The sequence below is a fragment of the Aspergillus oryzae genome, chromosome 6 (assembly GCF_000184455.2).
Source record: "Aspergillus oryzae RIB40 DNA, chromosome 6".
NCBI classification, from domain to species: Eukaryota; Fungi; Ascomycota; class Eurotiomycetes; order Eurotiales; family Aspergillaceae; genus Aspergillus; species Aspergillus oryzae.
This window is the reverse complement of record NC_036440.1, coordinates 19,979-47,957: the sequence shown is the minus strand read 5'-3', so window position 1 is coordinate 47,957 and position 27,979 is coordinate 19,979. Positions and strand designations below refer to the sequence as shown.

The 27,979-nt window shown below is 49.2% G+C and overlaps 11 protein-coding genes across 11 annotated transcripts; 3 read left to right on the top strand and 8 right to left on the bottom strand.

The window, feature by feature from the left end:
• Window positions 1–418: 418 nt before the first annotated feature.
• AO090020000701 (flavin monoamine oxidase family protein) lies at window positions 419–1,714 on the top strand (the record flags this gene model as incomplete). Its single annotated transcript, XM_001824925.1, has 1 exon — window positions 419–1,714. One exon carries the CDS (start codon window positions 419–421, stop codon window positions 1,712–1,714), a length of 1,296 nt encoding a protein of 431 aa, XP_001824977.1.
• Window positions 1,715–1,777: 63 nt separating this feature from the next.
• On the bottom strand, window positions 1,778–2,565 carry AO090020000702 (uncharacterized protein; the record flags this gene model as incomplete). The annotated part of the gene is made up of 3 exons (XM_023237885.1): window positions 1,778–1,889; window positions 2,315–2,364; window positions 2,425–2,565. The coding sequence occupies 3 exons, from the start codon at window positions 2,563–2,565 to the stop codon at window positions 1,778–1,780; spliced, it is 303 nt and encodes a 100-aa protein (XP_023092946.1).
• Window positions 2,566–3,182: 617 nt separating this feature from the next.
• On the bottom strand, window positions 3,183–5,516 carry AO090020000703 (putative dynamin family GTPase; the record flags this gene model as incomplete). Its single annotated transcript, XM_001824927.3, has 5 exons — window positions 3,183–4,526; window positions 4,574–4,706; window positions 4,760–5,031; window positions 5,080–5,352; window positions 5,409–5,516. The coding sequence occupies 5 exons, from the start codon at window positions 5,514–5,516 to the stop codon at window positions 3,183–3,185; spliced, it is 2,130 nt and encodes a 709-aa protein (XP_001824979.3).
• Window positions 5,517–6,007: 491 nt separating this feature from the next.
• On the bottom strand, window positions 6,008–6,688 carry AO090020000704 (PaaI family thioesterase; the record flags this gene model as incomplete). The annotated part of the gene is made up of 1 exon (XM_001824928.3): window positions 6,008–6,688. The coding sequence occupies one exon, from the start codon at window positions 6,686–6,688 to the stop codon at window positions 6,008–6,010; it is 681 nt and encodes a 226-aa protein (XP_001824980.3).
• A 592-nt stretch (window positions 6,689–7,280) lies between these two features.
• AO090020000705 (peroxiredoxin-like family protein) lies at window positions 7,281–8,115 on the bottom strand (the record flags this gene model as incomplete). The annotated part of the gene is made up of 2 exons (XM_001824929.1): window positions 7,281–7,778; window positions 7,861–8,115. The coding sequence occupies 2 exons, from the start codon at window positions 8,113–8,115 to the stop codon at window positions 7,281–7,283; spliced, it is 753 nt and encodes a 250-aa protein (XP_001824981.1).
• A 1,290-nt stretch (window positions 8,116–9,405) lies between these two features.
• Window positions 9,406–11,475, bottom strand: AO090020000706 (uncharacterized protein; the record flags this gene model as incomplete). Its single annotated transcript, XM_001824930.1, has 3 exons — window positions 9,406–10,513; window positions 10,566–11,332; window positions 11,386–11,475. The coding sequence occupies 3 exons, from the start codon at window positions 11,473–11,475 to the stop codon at window positions 9,406–9,408; spliced, it is 1,965 nt and encodes a 654-aa protein (XP_001824982.1).
• A 370-nt stretch (window positions 11,476–11,845) lies between these two features.
• On the top strand, window positions 11,846–13,276 carry AO090020000707 (uncharacterized protein; the record flags this gene model as incomplete). Its single annotated transcript, XM_001824931.1, has 1 exon — window positions 11,846–13,276. The coding sequence occupies one exon, from the start codon at window positions 11,846–11,848 to the stop codon at window positions 13,274–13,276; it is 1,431 nt and encodes a 476-aa protein (XP_001824983.1).
• Window positions 13,277–13,991: 715 nt separating this feature from the next.
• On the bottom strand, window positions 13,992–15,098 carry AO090020000708 (uncharacterized protein; the record flags this gene model as incomplete). Its single annotated transcript, XM_001824932.3, has 5 exons — window positions 13,992–14,176; window positions 14,238–14,456; window positions 14,523–14,630; window positions 14,692–15,004; window positions 15,057–15,098. The coding sequence occupies 5 exons, from the start codon at window positions 15,096–15,098 to the stop codon at window positions 13,992–13,994; spliced, it is 867 nt and encodes a 288-aa protein (XP_001824984.1).
• A 1,485-nt stretch (window positions 15,099–16,583) lies between these two features.
• AO090020000710 (uncharacterized protein) lies at window positions 16,584–17,369 on the bottom strand (the record flags this gene model as incomplete). Its single annotated transcript, XM_023237884.1, has 3 exons — window positions 16,584–16,850; window positions 16,903–17,259; window positions 17,310–17,369. The coding sequence occupies 3 exons, from the start codon at window positions 17,367–17,369 to the stop codon at window positions 16,584–16,586; spliced, it is 684 nt and encodes a 227-aa protein (XP_023092947.1).
• Window positions 17,370–19,540: 2,171 nt separating this feature from the next.
• Window positions 19,541–22,431, bottom strand: AO090020000711 (uncharacterized protein; the record flags this gene model as incomplete). The annotated part of the gene is made up of 8 exons (XM_023237883.1): window positions 19,541–19,780; window positions 19,853–19,922; window positions 19,993–20,077; window positions 20,134–20,410; window positions 20,467–20,983; window positions 21,050–21,293; window positions 21,372–21,449; window positions 22,350–22,431. 8 exons carry the CDS (start codon window positions 22,429–22,431, stop codon window positions 19,541–19,543), a joined length of 1,593 nt encoding a protein of 530 aa, XP_023092948.1.
• Window positions 22,432–25,386: 2,955 nt separating this feature from the next.
• On the top strand, window positions 25,387–27,466 carry AO090020000712 (uncharacterized protein; the record flags this gene model as incomplete). Its single annotated transcript, XM_001824935.1, has 3 exons — window positions 25,387–25,500; window positions 25,575–26,474; window positions 26,561–27,466. The coding sequence occupies 3 exons, from the start codon at window positions 25,387–25,389 to the stop codon at window positions 27,464–27,466; spliced, it is 1,920 nt and encodes a 639-aa protein (XP_001824987.1).
• Window positions 27,467–27,979: the final 513 nt, after the last annotated feature.

Genomic DNA, 27,979 nt, shown 5'->3' with positions numbered 1-27,979 from the left:
TGAGCTTGCAAAGTGCCGACCTGAGAGAAACTTGCTTCGACGCGAAGATCGACACGTTGGCTTCCAGGCATGCACTGTGGAGCCTTGAGGTTATGACACCCTCACAGTTCCCCAGTATAATATTGTGAATGGACAAGGAAGCTGCGAAGCCGCGGATCCGCGGATCCAAACTATTTTGCAGTTCCTGACTATAGCGTAGATCTAATTGTGGAGTCTACCTCAATCCCAGAAGACCTGGTGATCCCTGACGGCGATCTTGTCGTTTCCTGTAGCCTAGAACAGTTGAAGCTAGAAATGTTGACACAAGCCATTGCTATATAACTCTTGGTGTTGCCGTAGTACCTGGCCTACCATCATCCACAACTCGACGTTCATCACCTCTCTAAAGCATAACCGAGACTCTCATACCAGCAACAACATGAAAGAACTTTTTGATGTCGCAGTGATAGGTGCTGGGATGGCGGGAATACTGGCCGCCCGAGATCTCAGCCAGAAGGGTCATTCTGTTGTCCTTCTCGAGGGTCGAGACAGAGTCGGTGGACGGACCTTTACGACCGAAGCCTTTGGAACCGAGCTCGAATTGGGAGGCACCTATGTGCACTGGACCCATCCAACCATTTGGCACGAGCTACAACGGCACGATATCTCAGTCTTTCCACCGTTGGATTCGGAGAAAGCCTACTGGCTAGCGGATGGAGATGTCCACTCGGGCACAATGAACGACTACTACGAAGCCCTCAATCCCCTCATGTCACATTTGGTGCACGACGCTCGTTCCCAGTTTCCGATGCCGTTCAACGTCAGTGCTTCAGCGAATGATGTCGACCAGGAATCCCTCGAAGACCGCATTGTATCCTTGGGTCTCTCTGCCTATGAACGTGACATTCTCGAGGGAGCCATGTCAGGTCTGGTTCACTCGTATAGGGAGCAGGGTGTTGCCCAGCTCCTGCAAGGTGTATCTGGCACCTTTGGGGACTATAATGGCTTCTTTGAAACTGCTAGCTTTTGGCATATAGAAGGTGGTACCAAGCGTCTGGCAGCTGCCATGATGTCCGAATCGACTGCCACGTTACGCCTCCAGACACCCGTTCAATCAATTTCAGACAACGGCTCTTTTGTGACAGTAACCACACGTGCTGATGAAGATATCCATGCACGCTTTGTTATCACTGCACTGCCCATAAACACCCTGGATGATATAACCATCAAGCCCGAGCTTCCTGCACCGGTGCAAAGCATGATCGGCAGCAAGAATCCTGTCATGGCCAGCAAGATATACGTACGTGCCAAGGGTACCATTGAACCATTCAATGCTTTTGCTCCGGCCGGGAAGAACCCTATCAATGCAGCTAGGGTCGAATCGCGGTATGAAGGAGACACCCTCATCATGTGCATTTGCTCTGATGCCGCAGCAATCCAAGCCAATGACCATGAGGCGGTACAAGAAGCTTTGCGGAAATTTGTTCCTGAGATTGAGGTTGTCGATACTGCTAGTCATGACTGGGGTACCGACGAGTTTTCTCAGGGTGGCTGGGGATGGTATCGGCCTGGGAACCTCACAGGAGCCGCCCCACTGATGCGACAACGCCATGGTCGCATTTTCTTTGCAGGGAGTGACATTGCTTCACTCGGAGCTGGCTTCATCGAGGGTGCTATGCAGACGGGTGTAATTGCGGCTCGCGAGGTTGCCACTGCCTTGGCGAATGGAGAATAAGGATGAGTTCTTCCTTGTCGTGAGATATGTGCACTGTGTCCCCTTGAATCAAGGTCCCAGCATTCATTCCATTCGAGCAATTGTGTAGGTTATCATTGCTTTGGAGCTCAGAGCAGCGAGCATCAAGGGCACAGTCTGGGCAGATTTCAGGGCTACTCTTGTTAGATTCGCGCCACTGGTTGATCGTTAGATTGACAACCTGCTGTATTATTGTATTTCGGTTTATGTTACATATATAGTACTAATTTAATGCAATCTCATTTCCCTTCTCAGTCATTCAATTGATCGGTCGTGTGACTATCTATTGCTTGTATATTCCACCCTTTACAAATGTCAGGGCACTTATTGGAACGTTAAATGCCCTTGCGCATTGATATATCGAGATACTACAGACATTGTGAAAAGCTTGAATAGACCATGCCATTCTCTTTGCCTTGTTAAGTACAAACGATAGTATGGAATCCTCAAATTCAACTCCGAGTTCTGAAGAAGCCAGCTGTCATGCGTGTTTGACCATCCTCTCTCCACTTTTATTAATTGCAGACGCAGACCCTGGAAACCATTAGATATGCTAAAGCCCTTATCTTATATATGACATACTTGTTCTTATCGCAGTGTCCGCCGTGTTTGTCGCCGTGTTGAATGGCACACTAAGACACAAGGTTAGCATTCAAATAGTAAGAAAAATAAACCAAGAAGGGGGCCTTTACCGAAGCGCTGCAGGCGGCGTCTGCAGCATTGAGGTCCCAGACGTCACCCAACTGGCAGGAAGACCTTTTGTCGAGTACCAAAGGACTGGCATGGACTTGCCCGAGAAGAAGAAGGGAAAAGGCGACCGTCAGAAGTTTCATTTTGTTCACGTTGGTAGAAATACTAACAAATGTTGCCAGTCTAGTTAGCCTTCCAGACAAGACGGGGATAGACTTATATACTTCAAATCTTACCTGCTATCTCCCAGTAGGAAGGAGGGTTTGGGTCAACACATCAACCATCAATAGTCGGTGTGACTATTGAATCTGGACCCCCTTGCGTGCATGCAATATCCTCGTGTCTACTCATTACCAGCCCCTGTAGTGATTTGTATCGGGGTTTGGTTTCACAAGTCAGTTTCTCAATGAGCAGAGAAAAGGACCGCTAAACTGTGGAGATCCCGAAAGCGAGGTTAGGAATCTACTTCCAGATTGGATCTGGGGATCGCCGGGGCTTTTCAATCTTCCTTGCGCAATTATTGATGTTGAGCTGCTGGTTGCCTTCGTATACTGAACTTTATTTTGGACATATCGGAATATTCATTGGAGAAGCCGCGTGGACCGAGTCCGATCGACATTGAGATCAGATCTACAGCAAAAGATTCAAGTTACGTAACTACATATGCAAGTCCTTTCCCCATTTCGTTGCGCAAGGGTTAATACGAGGGTTGTGATATTTCATGGCGGGACATAGGCCGCTCGTCTTTGCTGGCCATGGATCAGAGAACCCTCAGTCTCTCCCAACGCTCAAGTGCTTTCTGATAGCGAGATCGCGTCCTCTCCAGTCTTGCACGCATACGAGTATCGGCTTCGTCTTCGCCGGCAACCGTGTTCAGCTCTGTATCATCAAGCTGAGCAAAACGATCGGCGGAGACAATGCGCATTGGACATTTCGGTCCCAGCACATGTCTCTCCATAACCTGCATTGCCACATTATCGATAAAGCGCCATAGAGCAATATCGTAGTATCCATCCAGTCTTGCTCGGGCGGAAAGGATCTGGTTCAAGGAGGTGGGTATAAAGTAGGGGCCAACATCTTCTCCATTCGAACCTCCATTGGCCTTACCATTCGCTGCTTTATTGTTGGAGGAATGGCCAAGCAAGATTTCATCCGTCATGCTCGTGAAAGACAGCAGAGATGGATTGCGAGTAATCAATGGACGGGCTTGGTTGTCTTCAACCAATTCCCGGAGCGCCGTGTCTGCATCTTTGTTCCACTCTTCAAGCGTTTTCCCAACAATACGACTCACTTCCAAACGCACTTTACTGTTCGGTATTGCTATCTTCAATAGAATGTTGTAGCAGTCTGTGACCATGATCTTGACATCCTCAACAAACTCACGGGCGATACCCTCCCAGTGCACGGACAGCTTCCGGAAAAGCTTCTCTTCTACGTCCGGATGAACGCTCCCTGGGAGGCTTCTTCCTTCGCATATCTTGGCTTCCTGAGCGATTGCTGCGTACAGCCCCTGGCCGTTGACCACATGCTCCTCCCATACCCTGGGGTCGGAGCTCTGAGATTTAAGCCACTCTAGGTCTGCTCTGTAGTCTGTAAACTTGATCGCGATGTTTTCACTCCTGCACATATCATCACGGAATTGATCCAGACGAAGTCGGATTTTGTACCGGAGCATAGCTTTTGCATCTGTTGAAGGTATGTCTTGATGCTGCCCTCTCAAGGTTCCCTCTGCCATCTTCTGCATCTCATTGCAGAACTGGAGGACATAATATCGCTGAGCTCGCGCGGTAGTCCTAGACTCACCCATTCTTTTCAGATTGGCTTCGCATTCCCGGAGGTGTTGGGTGATCTCAGTAATAATGTGAGGGATCTCTTTCTGGATTTGGGCACGTCGCTCCTTGTCGATGTAGCTCATCAACGATCGGATTCCAGTCCTATCTTTCGAAAGACCTTCCCAAGCTGGCTTAGCAAATTCTTTGAGCTCCATCTCGTCACGCTCTGCGTCAGAGGAATCACGCTCGATAGGCAATCTGTTGCGCAATCCAAACCAACCATGGTCCAAGTGTGGAACAGTGGCCAGGTCGTTTTGAAGAAGTTTGATCATCTAATTCGTCAGTTCATGGATCATGTAAGAGGCTGGGAAAGCCATACCCAGTGATCTGATCCTTCCTGCTTGCGATCACATTTGGTGAGAACCCCAATGCATCGGGTCTGCAGACTCGGTATCTCTTCGATCAACTCAAAGGTCTTATGTCGCTCCACATCCACATTGTCGACGACAACCCTAAGTACCGTCAACCTAGGTCATTGGGGCCAGATGAGCATCAGAACACTCACAGAATGATATTTCGCTCGTTATTTAAATAGGTACGAGCCAGCTCCTCCGCCACTGCCGCGTTATTCCGGACATGCGACTCTTCATTTACTCCATTGCCGGCATCATTCAATCCATCTACTCCCTTGCCCGATTTCTTTCCGCGTATTAGACCGGGCAGGTCAGCAATGGTCCAGTGCATTTCATCGGGGCCGGAGCGCTCAATTCGAAGAGTCGCGTCGCTAAGCGTCAACTGTTTGGTGGACTTTTGGTCACCGAAGATACATTCCGTTGCCTACAAGCGTTAGCAAAACAAGGACCGACCAAAACCACATGCACTGACTTTATCTATAATCTCCTCCATGACCTCCGATGTCAGTTCCTTCTTCTCGATAAGGAAATCCTCCACCCGGGCAAGAAGCTCATCGTCTTCCTCAGACAGTGGACCCGGGACCACTGTAGCCTTCACGGGAAGTTCCTTGGCCGCGGATGTCTGTCGAAACGAGATCTGGATCGGGAAGCGAGTGCACATAGTGTCCTTAACTGGGAAGGAAACCTCGGTGATAGCTTGAAGGACAGAGCTCTTGCCGGTATTCTGGTCACCGACGACGACAAGCTGATGGCGACCGTGGACATCAGCATATGCTCCGATCAGGCATCTAGTAGACTTACTTCCGGAAGATTGATTGTGTTGCTGAGTCCAAGCGCTTGAAGCTCATCGATGAAAGCGAGCTGCTCAGAGCTCTCCACCCCGACGAAATGGCGTACCCGCTTTCCCATCTTGGCTCCTAGGTTGCTATAAACACGGTTGTGAGAATGGTAGTACAGTAATTGGATACTATTCAAGTTGTAACGACAGGGTCAAAGGGGTTCCCATCTTTTAAGACTCCCAAGCGCCGGCCGCCGGGTGGAAATACCGCTTACGAGCACCTCGGGCCTGCGGCGCAGCTGCATACATTAGGGCATCCACTAACGGGTACCTAAGTGAGACCGACTACTAACCCCAGTCCATGTAAACTACTGCTATTTGTTGAATTTAGTGCACGAACAGGACGAGCAAGGTATCTAGTAGGGATTACCGCTCCGGTGATTCAGTTGATACAGGGGTTCAGGTCTGCTCCCTTCTAGCGTGAAAGTTCATTCGTCTATTGCTGGACTTGTCAACGTCTTACATGCACCAGGCTCATTGGGGAAATGAGGTTGATGTTGGCGCTGAATGACCGTGATCCAAAAGCGCGAGAGCTAGAGAGAAACACGGAAATTCTGACAGCTTACATGACGGTAACTCTTTCACTGATCCACAAGGCCGACGCCTCCGCTCGAGTGCGACCATTTCCCCCCAGGATCTTGGCGCCTAGAAACCACTTTCTGCCCTCTCTTTTCTTAAACCAGGCGTGAACGATGATGATGCCCGGTGATTCTACCGGCGCATGGTATAAGATATTCAATTTAGCGGTATATGAGCGTGGTCGCGTCGCCGAGGATGCTTGTTCACTGGCATGGAGCTGAATCGCCCAGGATTCGATGCAGCATCCTAACGTCTCATCGAGAAGTGCAGCGAGTACGCCACCGTGGGCCGTGTCGCGGAACCCATTCCCCCCTGAGCCTAGGTGTACGAGTAGGACGATATCCGGCCCAATCTGCTCTCGATCCAGGTTCTCCCATGTCAAATGGTTGCTTCTCAAGATCTCTTTCCTGATGAACGCAAGGGTATGAGGGAAAGTGCTTGGGGTATTCATGGTTTCGCGGAAGAACATATCTGATGAGTCATTTTTCTTGTATCTAGATGGCAATGTGATAAGCTGGTAGGGGCTGGAATCGTTCAAATATGGGCGACTACATGGTAGAGCAGCGAAGAAAGTTAAAGATGCGTTTTCTGGTGGAATTGTGTTTAGAATGTCAATGAAATTCATATTGGCACTCTCGATCTCTTTATTTATCCTTGTCGTCATTCTTGCAAGTATATTTCTTGCAAGTATATCAGATGTTAGACTTGATGACATGGTGCTATCCGGTATGCAACTTATATGCGGCGCTGCAGATGTCCGGCTGCAATGTTAATTTCCGGGCCTCGGTCCTGATCAACATACAGAAGCATGTGGGAAAGCTATTATGCTTTCATACCAGGCTAGTGTAATGATTCTTCGCAATCTATCGTACGGAGTACGCTTACGCTAATGCACATACCCGAGGGCTCCAACATTTTTATAAAACCCAAGGATACTCCATCCAGCTTACCAACAGGTAATTGACCAGGACGGGTGAGCTCAGTTGATCCCTCTTTAACCGATCCTGCGTGGTCTTCATGGGTGTGTTCTTACGGAAGTCATCAGTAAAATGGAGAGCAGCACACTATGTTGACTGACGATCGCATCTTGCCTGCGGCAACGTTCCTTTAACCGGTTTATATTCATTCTCATCATGAGGCTATATACAGATATCACGTATAGCGGCCAGTAAAAGTCAAATTTTGTGACATTTGGGAATTAACAATCCAAGCCAAGTATACGCCTTTACCCAAGAAACGATTCACAATATACACATTCAATTTGGATCAGTCGCCTGATTAATACCCAGCAGCTGCATAAGTTCAGGTATCTCAGTATGATCCCGAGTCGTCTTCATCCGATGGCACCACGTTACTTGCTTTTCCTCCTCGCCAGTCATGTCTGCGTTACTGTCAAGCAGTTCGAACAGGAACTCCCCACCGATCTGCTTGTAATAACCACTCTTGTGCGCCAAGCCAGATGGTATATACTTCACAGCCTGCATCATTGATTCGCCGACAATGCGAGCCATACCTTTGCTAATATAGGCTGGTTGACTGCCAAGGGCGAGGGAGCACATCATGTCGAGGTCCTGATACAGCTGCCTGGTGGGGTCCGTATAGATCGGAAACTGGCAGTTGGTTTCCTTCTCATACATTTCGATCAGGCCTGGATCCCCGCAGCCAATGATGACCACTGATGTACTTGTTGCCAGGGGCTCCAGGGCTTTCGGGGTGATGGAGGCGGACAACGTTCGGAGGAACTCTTGGCAGCTCTGTGGATATCCGTCAGTGAGCTCTTCCTTCAGCAAGCTTCATCCATTAGAGACCAGCTAGAAGGGTAGGGGATACACGTACGCCGCAGAAAAAGTGCCGGACGAAGATGACTAAAACCCGTTGGGCTACACCCGGCCCGGAATGAAGGCTCTTGAACGGATGAGATTTGCCATGTCTATCTAGTACAGAGTAATCTTGGATCTTGCGCAGTGTTTCTACTGACGGAAGTTGGTCATTGGTCTGGACCTCTCCTTGGAAGTCTTGCAAGTGATTGCTGTCACTGGCAGTGTCAACAGCCGCCTTGGGCTCCGCTGTGGATGGTGGGTTGGCGGACATGCTTTACGGTAGCATTCCATAAACCGAACAGGATGAGTAATGCAGAGGAATATCGCACCAGGTTCGCCAGAGCTTCTAGTGACACTCAAGATGCAGGAGAGAAGGGAAATGGCACTTGCGCGTCAGCTGACTCGATCTACAACCCCCACATGACCCCACCATCCCTAATTAAACCCGCCCAGATGCATAGACAACTAACTTCACATAACTCGTCTTATCACTACTCTCTGATAGGTTCCTCAGTTCTTTTCATTATAGCAATCAGTCCACAATTCAAAGAGAACCGATCCCTCTACAAAGCTATGCATCCCTGTACGAGAGATAATAGCACATCCACATAGTACTAAGAGCGAGCCACAGCCTAGCGGACAGTTCCCCTGGCAGAATTAATATTTCAACTACTGTTTTCTCATGTAAAATGGAAAGCCGCAGTACATAATTCTATCTATGTCATACTATAACCAGGACTTGGAAAGTAACCGTTCCTAGGGCATGCTGTACACGTCCCTTAAAGATAGCGTGATGTAGTTCTTGCAATTTCAATACAATACGCACCTCGGCTAATAATGACCTCTTAGTACCTATTGCTGATCAGCTAAACGCGTCCCCATCCGGTACGATACGGTAACTATCGACAATTAAATTACACCGGGGAGGAAGGTCTTTTCAGCAATACTGGAGTCCTTCTTCACCATTACCTATGCTAATAATAAGTGTCTAGACAGTCTAAGATTTGGTACTCGGCCATAGAGCCTAGAACAATTGATGATTCTGAGTCTTAGTCTGCATAATCCAGAGGGAGTTTATTCGAGCAGGGTTAAAGTGGGAGAAATATGAAAGATATAAACCTCACAGAGATGAGGATGTAGTCTTCGAGGTGGAAACCCAAATTAACTACCTAACTGTTGTAAATGCATTAAGGAAAGTCGCGAAACGAAAGACTAGTTCGTGAAATGCCTGACCTCTGGATAGTATCATTATTAAATGGGAAACTCATGTGCATGGGTATCTCATTCGGGCATCTCCGTTTGCTCGAATCAGAATATTATGAACAAGGACCACTGTTTTAGATATGAGATGCATGTCTTGAGGAAATGCTTCGACCAGAGTTACTACAAGGCTATGAAGGACTATTCAAGGTGAGAGGAGCACGCAGAAATGGCCAATCTTCAAACGTCACGACGCGCTGCAGAAGACACGCCGGGCAAAACACCGGCGCTGCAGGCGATATCGCGTTTGGGACAAGACCACATATAGTAACGATTAAGTTCTTATTACATCAAGCGGCGCTCAAGTCAAATGAAGCTTCCACCACTCCTCCTTCTGCTTATATGACTCATAAATGGTTTGATGGCCAACCCAACCGTGGCCCTCACCCTCGAACTCAACCACCTCTGCTACTCTCCCACACTTGTGCATCGCATCAGCCATCATCCTGGCTTGTGCGACAGGGACCACCATATCGGATGTACCCTGCAGCAAAAGCAGCGGTGCCTTCATCTGAGCTGCAAAGTGGCACGGACTGCGCCTGGTCAGTTCGGCATCCCTGTCCTCGGCCTTCGTTGTACTGAGTAAAATCCGGTCTACATCATGGCTTTCAAACTTGTATGAGTCAGCCTGCAATGCCCGGACATCGCTGATGCCATAGGAACTAATTCCCGCCGCCCAAACGTCCGGGTACATATGCAACGCCCGCAGCGTCAGATACCCGCCGGCACTGCCACCGTAGATGCCCACGCGCGCCTTATCGACCATGCCATTTTCCACCAGGAAGTCGACTGCACTCACAGCATCTCCGACATCCACTAGGCCCCAGTATCCCGAGAGACGCTCGCGATATTCGCGACCGTACCCAGTCGAGCCCGTGTAGTTGAGCGCGCAGACGGCAAAGCCGCGCGTGGTCCAGTATTGGATTTCAAGGTTGAGCGCTGGGGTGACGCAGCCATTAGGTCCACCGTGAACATAGACCAGTACTGGAGGAGGACCCTGATCATCCGACTGGTAGTTCGGGTTTTGTGGAGGGAAGTAGAACATATATACGTCGCCGTCACACTGCGGTCCGTACTTTTGGGGTGCACGGAATTCTGTGGCGTGAGAAACGTATTCACGATCCAAGTGGAACGACGCAGTGGAGGCGAGTACGGTTCTTTGCACCGTGTAGGTGGGCGTGATTGATACTAGAGCTAATTCCTGCGGAGATGTTGCCGTCGAACCAACGATGGCGAAGCTGGTTGGTGACACTCGGTAGATCCCATTAGCACGAGAGCCCAGATCTAAGTACGGGAGATCTAGCTGTCGAGCACAGGACGTGGTGGTGTCAATCAGGAACACTCGACTCGTGGCGTGAGTAATGACGGCTGCGACGATAGTCGTTGTGTCAAGGGAGATGTACGTGGAGCTGGTCGGGGTGTTAGTTTGACCACGTACGAAGGATGGAATCACTCATGTACCTTCCCAGTTCCCATTCAGCGGTGGCAAAGTCCGCCTCTTCGAGACCTTTCAGCGCCAACAGGCGAGGTGCGTCGTCATTCATGTTGAATGCATATAGCTGCCAGAACCCTGTCCTGTCGCTCGCAAAGTAGAGCGAACCGTCCAGGCCCCATTTTGGCTGCGTGATACTCTCTTCCTGTGCTTTCCCTGCGACACGTCTCATATTTTTAAGACATCCATCTTCCCACGTCGCAACATGAAGAACAGTTCCGGTCCACGGCATGTCCGGATGGGACCACTGAATCCAAGAGACATGCTTCCCCGAAGGATCGAACTTGGGGTGGGAGAAAAAGTCGTCCCCTTGGGCAATTGTGGTCTCCTCACCGGTATCGATGTTGATAGCCACCAGGGTGTTATGAACCATGAATGCTTGGGTCTCCGGAGTGGCTTCGCGATGGTCCTCCTTGATGGCAAGCACCCAGTGTGCATTGATCGGATGATGGCAAAAGTCCGCATAGCGGACACCCTTTACCCCTTCGCGGATCAAAGTGACTTTGCTAGAGGTTGGATCCAGCAGGTAGATGCCGCTAGATTCTTCGTCGGAAAATGTGATCAGTCCGTCTGGTCTTATGGCAAGGGAACCGCCACCAAGCTCTTGCACTGTGGCGTGTGCACTGAAATCTTTTGGTAACACATCCCGACGTTCGCCGTTCCAGTGCTGGATAATTGCATGGCGTCCATTCTCTGTCGGATGGCATTCCACAGAGTAGATAGCCCCGGTGGATTCCTAAGTTCTCGTTAGTATCCTGGCGAGGTTGGGGAGCTGGGACTGGGACTCACATTGACGACCACCTCGTGCAGAGAGATGCTACTGCTCGACAGTAATTCTGGGGTGAGTGGGCTCTTCCAGCGTCCGTAGGGTACGATCATTTTGAATCGTGGTCATTTATCTGATTGCAGTGTTTTTTTCTCAACTGGTCCACACTGGCGAGACGGGAGTTTCAGTTGTTCTTGATTGATTCGGCCAAAGTATTTTTCCGTCCCAAATGCTTGTATAATCTTTAGGTAAGAGATTAGAATAGGAGATTAGAGCTTAATCCTCGTAAAGCTGTTGTGAATGAAGGGCTTATGGCCGTCAACATCCTGAGAATATCATTGCTCTTAGAGTCGCCAAGAACGACTGTAAATAGATATTAATTAACGGCTACAGCCCCGTAGTAAATTAGGGCCAACATTGATAGAGCTTTTTTCCGCGATCGGGTTGACATTTGTTCACCTGTCGCTTGAATTTGCTGCGAAGATGGATCGCCTGCCAACAGAGATCATCCTGGCCATTATCCATGAGATCCCCAACACCCAAGACCGACTGACTCTAGTTCAGATATGTCGGCGCTGGCGTGCCTCATTTCTGGGAATCGCTTTCTGCTCGACTCACCTCGAATGGCCTCAAGTTCGGCGTCTGGTCGTGGCGGCCCTTGCCAACCCGGTTATCAGGTTTTCCATCCATAAGATCTCGATAGAGAACGTTGCACATAGAGCTACACCGGTCCCATTAGGCTCGCCAGTTCAAGAGATTATAGATCTCATCAGCGAGTCGCCCGTAGAATATGATGCATGGCGAAAAGGACTATCGGAAAACCAGAGTGAAGTGTGGATTGCTCTTTTAATGGCGATTCTCCCCAATCTTGCTGCAGTTTCAGCACAGCATAGCCACCCTCAAGGTTGGATTACTCGGATCGTTTCGAAGGCCGCATGGAAGCAATTGCCTTTCGAACCCAACACTCTGCCAGCCTTGCAGCATTTAGAAAAGCTCGACCTGACCTGGTGTGGTCTCTCGACTGTGTTGAGCCATCGCGAATACCTTCCCTTTCTCCACTTGCCCTATCTTCGCAGCTTACGACTCGGGCCCGTACAGGAGCTTCATTCGACTCACAGCCCGGCAGACCATCCGGCCTTCTTGCCTGTCTCAGCTAGGTCGCAGGTCGAAGATCTAGTCCTGGACTTTTTTTGTAACGGAAGACATGGCATGGTCGATTTTATTACCTCATGTGCCAACCTCAAGCGCTTTGTCTACCAGCATACTAACTACATGGTCTGGGTTTCGCGTCAGGACGAGGAGGATTGCGCGGGTGTCGACGCTAGCTTTCGGCCCTGGTGCTTCCACGAGGCGCTCCAAACCCAGAAGCACAGCCTAGAGGTTCTCCACCTGAATGATCTGGGAGATGCTTCTATTCCTCGACGAACCCATCTCTATAAAGGGCACGTTGACCCAATCTCGCACGATCGCTGGTTCGGGTCATTGGCAGATTTTCGAAAGTTGTGGGATCTACATATTCGCGCGAGCAACCTTCTTAATCTCCATCCTGAAGAGACAGAGGAGATGATCCTGCTTGGAGATATTCTGCCTAAGAGCTTGAGAGTTTTACATCTAGCGGACCGTAACGATGAGATCTGTGCTGTACTGCTGACCCACCTCGAGGATCTTCTTGCCCGCCGCGAGGAACAGTTTCCAAGCCTCCAGTCCCTGCTAATTTCTCCTGAGCGGGAGGAGCCACACGGAACCAGGATTCGCATTAAGGATTCCTTCAGGAAGCAATGGACGGCCCTTCAGGAGATGTATGACCGGGTTGGCGTCCGGCTCTCTCTTGGAGCCGGGGGAAAGATGGAAACAAATCAAAAGCAGAAGCACTGGTCTCCCGGAAGAATTGTAGACGAGGCTTTGTTAGATTAACCTGTTGAATCCAGCCTCCACTGGACGGTGAAGCCTCGCCGACACTGCCACTCTATCGTCTATATTTCCCTCCCATCGTCTCGCACGCCTGTCCACCATTCCCGGATTTCCCGATACCACGTCCAGCTTTCCACAGCACCAGCCCCGGCAAGAACGGTAAACAGTACTGCTTTGCTCATCTGGGTCTTGAAGCTAAGATCATACTTCCAGTAGCCCGGGTTCGTATCGTTTGGTTGATCATTTTTAGAGGTTTTGTCCGTGTTATGTAGAACGGTGCGCGTCGAAAACGATGCTATGGCACGAGGGGCAAGAGGAGCGCGTGGATGGCTATGAATGAGACCACCCAAAAGCTTGGTACGTAGAGAGGCCATGTTGTTCGAGCTAGATGAGTCTGTGAATTAGACGTAGTCAATATTCAGTAAGTAATACAAGTGAGATCCGGGTGCTTCAGTAGTATCTCGGGGGTTTTGGCGAGAGTTCTGGAAATGAAGTATTAGACTTGCTTGTGAGTCACGTCAAATGCATGGCGCGGGGCAAAGCCTTTGGCCCTTAATTAGCTTGTAATTCGGGCGAAAAAGGTATAGCCTGCGGAGATACGACGAGGCGCAGGTAAGTGGTCTCTTGTATCCGGTTTCAATCCGATATCATTGCCAGCTTTCCTCTATGATATTCCCATTTAGCATTTATAGGATCCTAGTCTGCCCCAAATATACAATCAGGCCAGACCCTCAGCCTTTTCAATCTCTTCTTTAGTCAAACACCATTTCCTCTGCAACTTCTGGTCCAGAGCCAATGAATACACATCCTTCGGCCACCATTCCCCCCAGCTCGTCAAAAAGAGTTGCTCTGGATCAGATGGTAGATCGGTCACAGTAAATGCCCGAAGAAGGTTTTGCGCCCCTGTTGAACAGTCCATGTTAAGTTGATCCTCTCCCGATCATTACCATGCGAATGAACTTACCCTCGGGAATGGTTTTCGCATCCGGCATATCCATGGACAAGCCTAGATCAGTGGCCAAATTCGTGCTAGGGATCAGGCCTGGCGAGACGGCAATGACCGTGCATGAGGGAAGTTCACGGCGCCAGTAAAATGCGCCGAGTAGTTGTACGAACTTTGAGGCACTGTACACAGGCCTGACCCCGGCCTTGGAATTTGCCTTGAGGTCTACGTCGAGGGTTGCTAATATGCCCGAGTCAGTATTCATGATTTGGATTGTAGAGTAACGGGCAGGGAATGTGAACTTACCTGGATCCTGGCCTCTTACATTGCGGATGGCGCCCGAGGAAACAACGACAACTCGCGATTGTGACCGAGAAAGGGTGTCCCGCAGCAAGTGGAGCAAATAATGCTGGGCTATTTTGTATCATTGTTAGCCACTTTTGTGCAATATTCTTCGAGTTCATCTCCCACATACCCAGATGATTAACGACATACCCCGAACACCATGGCGATCCATTGGGTCCAGGGCCATCGGCGCTGTCTAGCATGCCAGCGCAAAGGAACAGATAATCGAGCTTCTGGTCACCCAGCTGAGAGAGGGCCTTTTGTGCAAATGACTGCACACTCGGCAGGGACAAGAGGTCCAGCGGGAAAATAGTAATCGTGTGCTTGCTCCTGTCAAAGTCGATGCGATCATAGTTGCCCTGAGTCTTGACTGTGTCCCGTACTCCTAAGATGAAATTGTACGGCTCAGACTGCTGGAGCAGCTGTTTGATTGCTTCAAAGCCCTGTGTTATGTTAGGCGAACCACTAATGAGGGGCAGAAAGATGGAAGGTTACCAAGCCCGATGAGGTGCCGGTTGCGACGACTGTTTTGGCCATGATTGCGAGGAGAGTTCGTTAGATCTGTTGGTGTCAGAGTGTCTGTGTCTTGATATCAACCTGGATTGATAAATAAATGTTGCCCCTCGCTGACAAAGGAATAATTTAATCATGTGACGTCATCGTCTCAACTGCTTTCCGGTAGCAATCCAGAACAGGACTGCCTTATGAGTACTATACGAATACTTTATTGTAAAGCCAGATTTACACAAATCTCGGTGTAATAGACAAAGGGTCTAGTTGTAATGGCCCTGGCAGGGAAGAGGCGAACCTTTCGTCTTTCAAAACATTTCGTATAATCTAATACATAAGCACATGTACACTGCGAATATAGTTAGGGGTGTCATCCAACACTGACCTGAAGGGCCGAGTACTCGTCCCGATTCCGCTTGAATTTGTATGTGAAGATCTTTCGGTTAACAGCAAGTGTCAATATAAACCCTAGCATAATAGCACACTACTACGATAGGTAGTAAACGGTAGTAGTGGTGAAATTCATACCCCTTGGTATCGAGCGGACAATCCCACAAATTGCGTTGTCAGATCATTCCTCGTAGGAAATTATACATGAATGGCCTTTGACAGGGAACGGAGTTCTTCAATCGCCTGGCAATCTACTGATAACCTGGTGAGCTTTAATGTTACTGTTGCACTTGGTGATATATTTGCTGATCACTGGATACACTAGCATGCGCTCTTACACCCTTTCCTCGGAAAACATCAAACATCACAATTACTATTACTGTGCTTCATTGTCTTGTCTAAGGTATCATTAAGTTCGTGCAATGTGTGCCAACCGTCATCATTGCTGATATATATAGTAGCAGTAGCTATAGCTGAATTAGAGAGGGTTTCCCGGATGTTCTGCCTTCATTAAACCAACAAGACGATTCAATACACTCATTTATATTACGCTACAGGATCTATAAGAACAACTTGCAGTACATACTACACTTCACTGAGTTAACTGAGGTAGTGGTGTTGCCTTCAAAACAGTGTATCTTAGACTAGCACTATATAATTTACTACTTAGGGTTTCCCAGTACATACGACCATAGGGTGTGGAGAACAGGGCTTCCCGTCCGCTCAGCCGTACTTAAGCCACACGCCGGGAGGTTAGTAGTTGGGTGGGTGACCACCAGCGAATCCCTCCTGTTGTATGTATGTCTTCTTTTTTGCTTATCTCTCTTTCTCTTTTATATGTTACAAGTGTGGTTACGATACGTTGAGATGATATACGACACGATCTGCGAGGGCTTCCTTTTCTCAGTGTGATTTCAAATCGACGAAATAAATAAAACTAATGCACTAAGACTGGCCTAGATGTTGAATCTAACGCCAGGAGGTTAATACACATAAGTACAGGCAAATGGGAACGTTCACAACACTTTCAGGGTTCCCTCCTTAGTCCGCATCCCCTGAATGCTAACGTGGGTGGTCAAGCCATGGACCGCACCTAGTTGGGGACTACGTCCATATCCGACCCTAGTTATCAGGGAACACAATGCGATCGGGATCGGCAGATTGAGGCTCAGATTCACGGGCATCCAGACACTCGGCAGCATTATTGTAGACACTGCCGTCCTCGTCTGTGTAGGGGAACTTCATGATATCATTGGTACAGTAGTACCTGGTTCCAACACAGCGTTCACTGCCGCGGTCGAAGGTCATGCACGAAGTGTCGCTGTCGGGCGCGGGCTGAAGGAATGGCTTCTTCGCCTTCAGTTCTGCCTCTGGGAGGCTCTGCTGCTTCTGGTGTTATTCATCAGCAATGCCTATATAGATATAAGTGACAAGGCGTTACCTTGGCATCTTTCGGAGCATCCTCTCTGTCAGACAAGCATTCCTGCTCGTCCCTATATTGACCCTGGGGGTAAAGTCCCTCACGGCAGAAAAGTGCAGTGCCATAACATCTCTCCTCGGGAGTGAGAGCATAGGCACAGTCATAACCGGTACCTTTCATCCAGGGAAGTTTAGGTGCGTCGGCAGGACGGCGCTCTCTTTGGGCGAGGCACTTCTCACGAGCGCCGAACTCCTTCAGGCGTTGCGCCTCGGCGTTACACCATCCAATCGTCCCCATACAGTCCTCCGTGAGTGCCAGGCATACGCTGCCTTTCTTCCAAGGCAACTTTCCCTCGGTTGACTGTGTCTGTTCAATCCCCTGTCAACAGAATGTACGGAGCATGAGTCTCAATAATAAGGAAGACGAACCTGGGGGGCTGGGAGAGCCAGGACGAGGGGTAACAGAGTCGAGAAGATAGCGACCTTCATTTTGTCCAATCAAGGAAAGGAGTGAAGTGTTGCAAATCAGATTGAATACTTCTGGTTTATGTGTCTGTGTGGAAATTCAAATGCTTCAGGGCGACTTCCATGCCATTATATATCTTTTCTCGCGATAGACTTAGACCAGTATCAATCAGCAAGATCCACAACATGCGGTGGCACTCTGTATCATCAAGGTACACCCTAGCCTTTCGTTGAACATAACAGATCCGGTAAGCTGTCGTGCATTTGACATTATAGACTTGGCAATGCTGCCATCGGCTAAGCCACACATTTACGTACAGAATAGAGCCACACATGAATAGGCTTCAGAGTCCCTGATGCTATACCGATTATAGGTTCGAGATTAGGTAAAATGTCTTAGGGTCGTGTGATAATAACCTCCGTTAGTGTCATAGATCGTCGAGCCAAGTCAAACCAAGGCCTTCATGTGGATGAGTGGAGAATAAGCATTCTTCCTTTAATGTTCTAGAACGAAGAAGGGACTAAATCCAGGCATCCGAATTCCGCCCAACATATTACAGTACCTGTGCTAGCATCAAAAATATTACAAAGGGCAATGTGGCTATGCTCTGTTCCCACTGACTTTTACTAACCCCAGGTTCGGCCGATAGACCTCATGGAAGCCGGGTCTCAGAAACCTCGATCAACGCTCTGTAGGCCTCGACAAGATAAGGTATCTATGTATGCAATGCGTTTACATACGATACATGTATAAAATGATTTTCACTACAGAGAGCGACCTTCCTTCCCCAACGGTGAGCAACAAGGAGAATGCAACCTAGACTATTTACCAACAGGCGGAATATTATGTTGGGTACAACAGATCCCGCTTTGCCAAGCTCTTCTTCAAAGAGGCTTGGTTACAAATGTGCGGAATATAATTCCGCTCGCATGCGTTTCAGGCCTTTGGATTTATTAGCCATAGTGAAACGCTACAGAGAGATAGATCCAAATTTTTGTCATGGGGCAGATGAGCACACTATGCCCGTTAACATAATTGCCTGCGTACTAGTCCAAAATGAATTTTTTTGGTAGCAAAGTATCAGCTATGAGTAATGGTCCTGTGTGACGGACCAGCCACCAATTCGAAGGAGGGGCATTGACAGCCTTAGTATTTTAACCTTTACTGCATTTTATTTCCGGCCCTCTGCTAGGACTCGTTCTCATTCATCTCGATATCGCGGATGTGGCCTTATTGAACATAGTGTGAGCACCATCATCGTGAGTCATGAGGTGCACTGTTGGGAATCAAGTCTAGAACCATCTTTGGACAACCCGCCAGTTTGTAACGCCCAGATATAAGCCACCAATGGGCTGATTTGAGCTTCTTGTTTGGTCATAGTTCCGAACCATACTTTACCCTGGCGCGGCTGGAAGGTGAGGGAGGCATTTTGATCTCAGTAGACTAGTGGAGTTACAAATAGCAAGTTCTAGGAGTTCGTATCCATATCAACAAATGTAACATTTTACATACAATTATTTTTCCAGTAGACTTACATACTCTTTCCCTTGTATGGAGACTCTGATATTCCTGGAAGTTTGAACCCCTACGTTCCTCAGTTCGAAAATAGACAAAGTTTGCCTTGGCGTGTTGCAAAGTGCTTTACCCTCAGCCTGTCCCGTTTAGGCATTCCAAACGACCTTGCAAATACCAGTGAGTGTAGGGTTGATTGATCTGTTTCATAAGAACTCAAGCAAAGACATTGGATCTCCGAAATCTACTTATCCCTCACTAGTATATTGGACTTGTTGTCGACGGCCCAATGGAAGCGGTAGAGCAGATTACTGAGTAGAACAGACCACGTTGCTCAAGGAGTTCCGTTCCCAAAATCTGGACCCCGGCATGTAATGAAGTGGGTTTCCGTAGACCGCTCCTGCGATAGGGTACATATTTTTAAATCCACACCATGTCAGAGCCCTACCCCTTCTAGTTGGGGAATAGCAATTAATTACCTCTATATTGTATTATTTTCGGTTAGGACGCGGTCGGTGGTTAGGAGGGTAAAGCAAAATGGACACGAGTTTGGAATCAATATATATTGGATTTACTAAATCAAGCAAGAACTCTGCGCCATTCCAACTTAACATTGTAGAAAAGTTTGACATTACATCAACACCTTTCTCCCACTCCAGTTGTCTCCTAGGCGCCTCACGGATTAGACCGCATTTCCTGTAATTATCTCATCATGCGTGGCCGTGCCACCCTTATCTTCTAAACCTTTGTGTTCGATCTGCTGCGCCAGAACGCTGGCCTCGGTGACTGGGTACTCGGACTTGCTTATGTTGCCGACGAACCACGGAGTGTCAGTGAATAGTTTCTTCATTTCCTCCAAAGGCAACTGTTTGGTCTCAGGAAGCATGGCCCAAAAGAAGACGGCATTTGTGAAGTTGCAGACCTGAACGTGAGATGTCAATCCCCAGTGAAGATTCCTCACGGTGTAATAGAGACGGCAATAATGAGTACTAACCACGAAGAGAATGTAGAATTTCCACCCGGAGTTTGTCATTCCAATAGGTGTTACTTGGCCAATCATTGTGCTTTTGAGAAAGGGTACCATTAGCCTTCGACGTTTTCTAAAACGAGATGAAACTAGGCTGCAAAACATACTTGAACGCGAATGATACCATACAGCCCAAGGCTACACCCCTGGCTCGGGTTGCTGTATCAAAAATCTCCGCAGGGATCATCCAGGCTAAGTAAATGTGATTAGCAAGTTTTGCAAGTGAGTACAAAAGGATGGTGCCATACACAGCGAGCCCATACTGGCATAGCAGAAATTATAGAGCCAGGTCATTATGATAAAACCCCAATGTGCACCAGTGTTGTTCACCGTGGGAGGGAACTGGGCGAGGAGAATTGTGCTGATCACGTATGTGAGACACATAGCTAGATTCCCACCCACAACCAGTTTCCGACGACCCATTTTATCGACGACCAGCATTAGAAGGAGTTCGCCGATAAGGCCGATGATAGAGTTGATGGCTTGGTATTTTAGAGTGTCCGTTCCATCAATGCCGATTTGTTTCTGATTGAGAATGGCTATCAGTATTGTACCTAGATATAGGACTCATGTGCACTCACAAAAATGGTGACGGAGTAATATTGAATCGCCGAGACTCCCGTCATCTGTGCCCCAGCTTGCATGGCACAAGCCAGTAGCAGGCGCCGGAAAATGGACTTTTCGGTCATCCAGTCGCGGAACTTGACCTCACTATGCTCCTTCTCTGCAGCAACTTGCGTCTTTATTTGTTCAAACTCGGCGAGTATCCATGGATCGGACGTGTTCCCGCCGGAATGTAGTCGCGCCAGGGTTTGTAGACCGTTCTCGAGTTGCCCCTGTCTAATGAGCCATCGAGGTGACTCAGGGAACAGAAAGATCAGAGCTGATAAGAGACCAGCTGGCACGATCTGAATACCTAACGGTATGCGCCATTGCCGGTTGTCCGAGAAACTGATGTAGGTGCCATAGCTGATCCAACTTCCGCAGACACCGCCAATACCGAGCATGAACTGTTGCAGGCCTGTTACTAAACCTCGGATATCGGGGTGTACTAATTCCGCCTGATAGATGGGAATAATCATGGTAAGAACACCGATACTCGTGATTGTCAGTTATTAAAGGGAGGGTGGCACACCGGGGAAAGATTTCGCGAGGGGAACTCACGACATGCCCGCTATGAAGCGACCTCCTAAGATGTAGGCATAGTTCTGTGCGCTTGCCTGTAATGCGCCGCCTAGGCAGAAGATTAGCCCACCAGCTAAAATGGTTGCTCGGCGGCCAAAGTAGTCCGAGCATGGGTACGCTATCCCAGCGCCGACCACTGCTCCTGCCGTGAGCAGCGATGCGACCAGGCCAATTTGGGTAGTACTCGGACTGAAAAAGCTCAGAAAGGAACCACTAGATACCACTAACATAAAGAAAGAGAAAGCCTCGTCAGTTCCACCAGGCAAAGGGGGACGGAAGAGCTCGGAACTGGTTAGCTTACCCTCAGCCACGATGGTCAGGTCATATCCATAGAGAAAAGATCCAAGGGCAGCAAATGTGCCCACCAAGAACTGATATACTTTAGGAGGAAAAGTCACCTTTTGATTTCCCCAGATTTGAATTGACCTTGGGCATAGATCAAGGATGAGAAGCTTTGCCTGCCCACAATGATCGAGGGATAAACCCCAGAATTTAAGCCATACAGATGTCCATGCGGGGGAGCTCAGCCCATTCCTGGTGTGAGGCGAAGACTTAGGTGACAACAGCCGATGAAGGACTTAAGATGTGATCACATTTGGTCCGATCAAACTAGGGTAATGTGGGGTTAACCTTCTTTACGTGGAGAGGCCACTAAATCCCTTTCGATATACGATCAGTTCCTTACTCGGAAACGTTCCGGCGGTCCCTACACGAACGGCGGAAATTCGACCAATCACGAAGCCCAGACTCCGCAACTACTCGGATGCTGGCCCTAATCATCCATTATCATAATCCAGGACTTTACAGGTTATGAACTGAATCAGACACTTTTCAACGATTTCGGGATAATAGACAGCGAGATTGGGGAAAGTCAACGTCAGCTCATGGAAGTACCTGTTGACCTTTCTCGACTTCTCCCCCTCACTTTGTTCCTTCATCCCCTGGAGAGAACCAACTTGAATGTGAGGAACACCACTCAAAATGGCTAAGATTAGTGCATTGCGCTTTGAACAGCACTCTACGGGTCTGGGCATACAATGCTCATCGCCTCGCATTTCATGGACCTTTTGCGCTATTGATGACTCCATCTGCGACTGGACACAATCTCAGTACGAGCTTTCGGTGTACCGTGAAACCGGATCACCAGTCGAAGTTGTTGTCGATAGCCATGCGTCATCCTTAGTTCCATGGCCTGCTACCCCATTGCAATCTCGAGAACGAGCCAGTGTCCGAGTTCGAGTGTATGGTATCTGGATGGATCGAGCAACCAAGCGCCAACACTCAGGTTGGTCTGCCTGGTCCTCGTGGGCAACAGTTGAATGCAGCCTTCTCAGTCGGCAGGATTGGAGTGCAGTGCCCATTTCTTCTTCATCCATTCCAGCAAGTCATGAAGACGAGCCACTGAGGCCGTTGCTCTTCCGAAAGTCGTTTGTATTGCCGGCCACATTTACCTCCCTGCATCGGGCTCGGCTGTATATCACGGCGTTAGGTGTCTACCGGGCCTACATCAATGGATTGAGGGTCGGAGATCATGAAATGGCGCCCGGGTGGTCAAGTTACCGCCATCGCCTTGCATATCAAGTGTTTGATGTGGACTCATTGATCAATCCGAGTTGCAATAATGTACTGAGCGTCGAAGTCGCCGAAGGGTGGTTCGCGGGCCGACTCGGATTTAGTGGTGGCAAGCGAAATATCTATGGAAGTTGCATGGCGGTTATGGCCCAGCTGGAGGTCGACGGGGTCGGAGGCGAAAGATTTCAGGTCACGTCAGACAGCAGCTGGAAGTGCCACCAGAGTCCTATCATAAGTAGTGAGATCTATAATGGCGAAGTGTATGATGCGCGAGCCGAAGTTGGCGACTGGAATCGACATGGTCCGCTGTACCTCGATGAGAACTGGGAGAAAGTGTCCATTCTAGACTTTCCTAGTGCTCGACTATACGCCCCAAATGCCCCTCCAGCACGGATCACGGAGTATTTGGCTCCTCAGAAGATCTTCACCACCCCGAGCGGTCGGCTGATTCTCGACTTTGGTCAGAACCTAGTCGGGAAACTTCTCATACATTCAATGACCCTGCCAGTGAATGCAACTGTAAGCTTCACACACGCCGAAGTGATGGAGAATGACGGGGAACTGGGAACGCGACCTCTACGCGGTGCACGATGCGTCGACACAATCATATCATCTGGGCAGAAGTTAGTTGATTGGTCGCCAAAATACACATTTCATGGCTTTCGATACGTGCAGGTGGATGGGTGGGATCCTCGAACCGTGCCGTTCTGGCGGACGAACATCAGGGCCCTAGTGATTCATACTGATTTCAAGCGGACAGGGCGGTTTGAATGTTCCAACTCGCTCATCAATCAACTGCATAAAAATGCCTGCTGGAGTATGCGCGGGAACTTTTTGTCCCTCCCAACAGATTGCCCTCAACGGGACGAACGTCTAGGATGGACGGGAGATATCCAAATTTTTGGTCCATCCGCGACGTTTCTCTATGACTCCACCGGTATGCTGTCCGAGTGGATGGAAGATGTGGCTTGCGAGCAGTCAGATTACCATGGTGTTCCTCCGCTCGTGGTCCCCAATATTCTGGACCATGTGTGGCCCTCAACGCCCCAGGCCGTCTGGGGTGATGTGGTGATCATTCTTCCTTGGACGTTATATCTTTCATCTGGCGATCGCGACATGCTACATCGACAGTATTCCAGTATGGCCTTATGGCTTGACCAGGGAGTTCGGCGAGGGAAGGATGGACTGTGGGATCCTGAGCTATGGCAATTGGGCGACTGGCTCGACCCTCAGGCGCCACCGGACGAACCTGGTGATTGCCGAACAAGGGGGACTCTAGTGGCAGACGCATATCTCGTCTATGTCACATCTCTTATGGGCAATATCAGCGCCATCATCGGTCGGGATACTGAGAGTGCACACTACAGGCAAAAGGCCCAACGTCTCCGTACCTTGTTCCAAAACAAGTACATCACGTCATCTGGCCTGGTAGTTGGTGATTCCCAGACCGCTTACTCCTTAGCCATAGTCTTTGGTCTTTTATCCACCAAGGAACAACTTGCGACGGCTAGGTCTCAGCTTGCCGAGCGTGTGCGTATAGCAAAGTTCCGTGTCGCCACCGGTTTTGCCGGTACGCCGATCATTCTACGCGCTTTGACGGAGTCTGATAACCTGTCCCTGGCTTATCGAATGCTTCTCGAAGAGCGCTGTCCGTCGTGGCTATATCCTATTACTATGGGCGCCACCACGGTCTGGGAACGGTGGGACAGTATGCTTCCAGACGGTGCCATCAACCCCGGTGAAATGACTTCTTTCAACCATTATGCCCTGGGTTCTGTGGTCGCTTGGCTTCATGAGACTGTGGGTGGCTTACGGCCCCTTCAAGCTGGCTGGAAGTCTGCACTGGTTTCTCCAAAGCCGGGAGGTTCCTTGACTCATGCCACTGTATCCTACGAAAGCGTCTACGGCTACTGGAGCTGCGCATGGAAGCTGGTTCCCGATGGAGCTCGAGATGAACGAATGACTCTCTGTTTAGACCTGATTGTCCCACCAAACTGCCACGCAGTAGTACAGATTCAAGCTGGTGCAGATGGGTCTGGTAATAGGGAGGAAAGAGTGGGCTCGGGGAGACATCAGTGGAAGATTCCCTTCACTCCTGGGCCATGGCCACCCAAGGCGACCGCCCCATTCATAACAAACCCGGGGCAGGGCTTATAGATTAGTAGTTATCTTACACTAGTAAATGAAAGTATCCCAGTAGTTCCAGTATTTCAAGTTTCTGTGCAACTTCTATCTCAGTCAATCTACCTTTTCCTAGCCCTGACCCTGTCAGACTAGTTTCAATGTTGATATCCACACAAGACAATGCAGTGAAAGTCGTTGGACGAGAGTATTCCCAGTCTTCTGCAGGGGTCGCATCCCACTCGGTGATTTGCGGTTTTGGGAGAGGCCAAGTCTCTAATGAGTTTACCCCTTATTTTATTCTTGATTTGCCTTTCCTCAATACCCCGGACAGTGGATCCAGAGCACTGCGGGGGAGTGGACCTGGTGACTGCATCCTTGGAAGCCTCTTCGGAACAGCTCTCACCGAATATTTGACAATACTGGCCAATGTTGGGGTAGTGTCTCGCTAGGCCTCTATGCTCTAGAACTACACGGTCTCTCAGGTGCATCAGACCATGCGGGGAGGGTCTCCACAAACATGTATATATAGAGCTAGACCCACGACCTCTACATGTCCTTAAATCAAATCCAGAGTTCTGTCAAACTCATTTCACCTGATTCCTGCGATAATCTCTCTCGAGATGATTCTGTCTACCGTTTTATCGCTCGCGGCTGGCGTGGCGGCGTTGACACTCGATGTCGCCTCGTCTGGTGGAAACCAGTCCAGTCCTCTTCTCTACGGGCTTTTGTATGAGGTTGGTCGTTAATTCTTCCTGATGATCATATTCATTATTTTCACAATGTTGAAATAGGTGCTGATCACCCACAGGACATCTATCACTCCGGCGACGTTGGTCTCTATGGGGAGATGATTCGCAATCGAGCCTTCCAAGGATCCTCATCTAATGGGGCTGCAAGTCTGGACCGTAATACGGACTATTGGAATCCAGTCGGAGGGGTCTCGCTGGCTATCGACACATCCTCGCCCGTTCTTTCCTCCAGTCTCCCCTACCAGCTGCGCATGGACGTGCCCGCAGGGACGACGGGTACCGTAGGATTCTACAACGAAGGCTTCTGGGGCTTCAATGTCGACGCAAGCAAGGATTATATCACCAGTCTCTATATGCGAGGCAATTACTCTGGCACTGTTGACTGCTTCTTCCATAGCAATACGACCGACCAGGTTCTCGGTTCAACAAGCATCAATATCGACCAGACCCCATCTGACGGATGGGTACAGAGTTATTCGTCGAGCTTCAAGCCGAGCCAAGCTGCGTCCGATGCTAACAGCACGTTTTATTTCACGTTTGATGGATCAAAGCTAGCTGGGCAGAGCGTCTACTTTAACATTCTCAGCTTATTCCAGCAGACGTTTCAGAACCGCGACAATGGCGTGCGTGAAGACTTGGCTGATGCCCTGCGCAACATGAACATGAAATATGTCCGACTGCCCGGTGGAAATAACATGGAAGGCAATGGTTCTCCCTATTATTGGAGGTGGAACGCAACTATCGGTTCACTCACTGACCGCCCAGGCCGTCCAGGTACTTGGGGTGATATCAATACCGATGGATTTGGGCTTCTCGAGATGATGCAGATGGCAGGTGATCTGGGCCTCGAGGTGATGCTAGGCATCTGGGCTGGATTCTACCTCGACGGCGAGGCCGTGGCTGAAGCTGATCTGCAACCATACGTGGACTCAGTCATGGATGAATTGGAGTTCCTGTTGGTAAGTTGACCGCTGCCTATAATATTCGTCTACGCCTACACATGCGGATCAGGACTTGAGAATGTCGACATCGCTAACTAGATCAGGGAGACCAATCGACTACTTACGGAGCCAAGCGAGCAGCAATGGGCTTTCCTTCAGCTTTCGCCATCAATTGGATTGAAATTGGCAACGAAGACTATTTGAATGGGGGCACCAACTCCTACAATTCATACCGGTTTAAGGCGTTTTACAACGCCATCCATGCTGCATACCCATCCATCAATCTCATCTCGACTATCAATCCAAGTCCAGTGACAACCAAAGGCAGCTCAGTAGATCTCCATGTCTACGGCAATGAAAACTACTTTGAGTCTCTTTTTGGTACCTTCGACCATGCCAGCCGCGAATACCCTGTCTTCATCAACGAGTACGCAGCAACTAACACTGGCTCTAACAAAGGTGAAGCTGGTGCTCAGACCCTGGGCATGTCCTGTGCAGAGGCCATATTTCTCTTAGGCTGCGAAAGAAACTCCGATGTCGTTGTCGGCTCTGCCTACGGTGCATTGATCAAGAAATACAATGAAGAGCCGGAGACAGTGGCTGTTATAAAGCATACCGCCAACGAGATTCTCTACACCATCAGTTACTATGTCCAAAAGCTGTTCGCGGAGAACATGGGCACGAGAACTCTACCAGTTACCGTCACGGATGGGGGATTTGGCCCTGTCTACTGGTCCGCAACGGCCAACAGTTCTTCCACTATCCTCAAGCTCGTCAATTATAATGGGGAGACCGGATCGTCTAATGCCGTGGTGGTCAATGTCGAGGGCTCGTCGAAGTCCACTGCTACTTTGATCTCTCTTACTGCGCCGAATTCCACAAGCGTCAATAATTTGCCGTCCTTGGGAGGTGAAAGCAGTGTCATCACCACCACAACCTTGTCTGGGTCTGGTGGCAATTTCTCTGTCAGTTTCAGCAATCCTTATGAAATTGCTATTCTGGTTGTCTAGGTAATCCGGATGAAGGATGGCACATAAACAAGTAATTGTCTTCTAGCGTGATGGAGGTGAGCCACATCTCGTCTACTTCTAAAGTGGAGCTGGACGCCGCCCTGGCTTCTGACGACACAAGGCTGCAAAGCGGAACTGTTAGAGGACATTTTATTCACTTGATAAATTACCCTATATAGACACCTCCAGCTCCCGGACATTTTTAGGTAGTCGAATGGGATGGTTTTTATCCCAAATATTGTCTATTAGGTGTTAGAATCAAGATAAGTGTGCAAGCATTCTACTCATATGGCGGCATGATTTAGTCGTGACAATGTCTCTAAGATGTGCCGGCAGATAGAACGTCCTAGCCGGTTCCAAACTCCGGCAGGCGACCTTTTCGAGAGAATAATTGTGCCTGCGCAGAGATAATTTCCATTTCCGAGGCCGTGGGTGAGGCGATTACCTTGTCATCAAGTGGTAGGGCGTACTCAAGAAGAAATCGCACCATCCAACGATCAAGACGATGGGTCT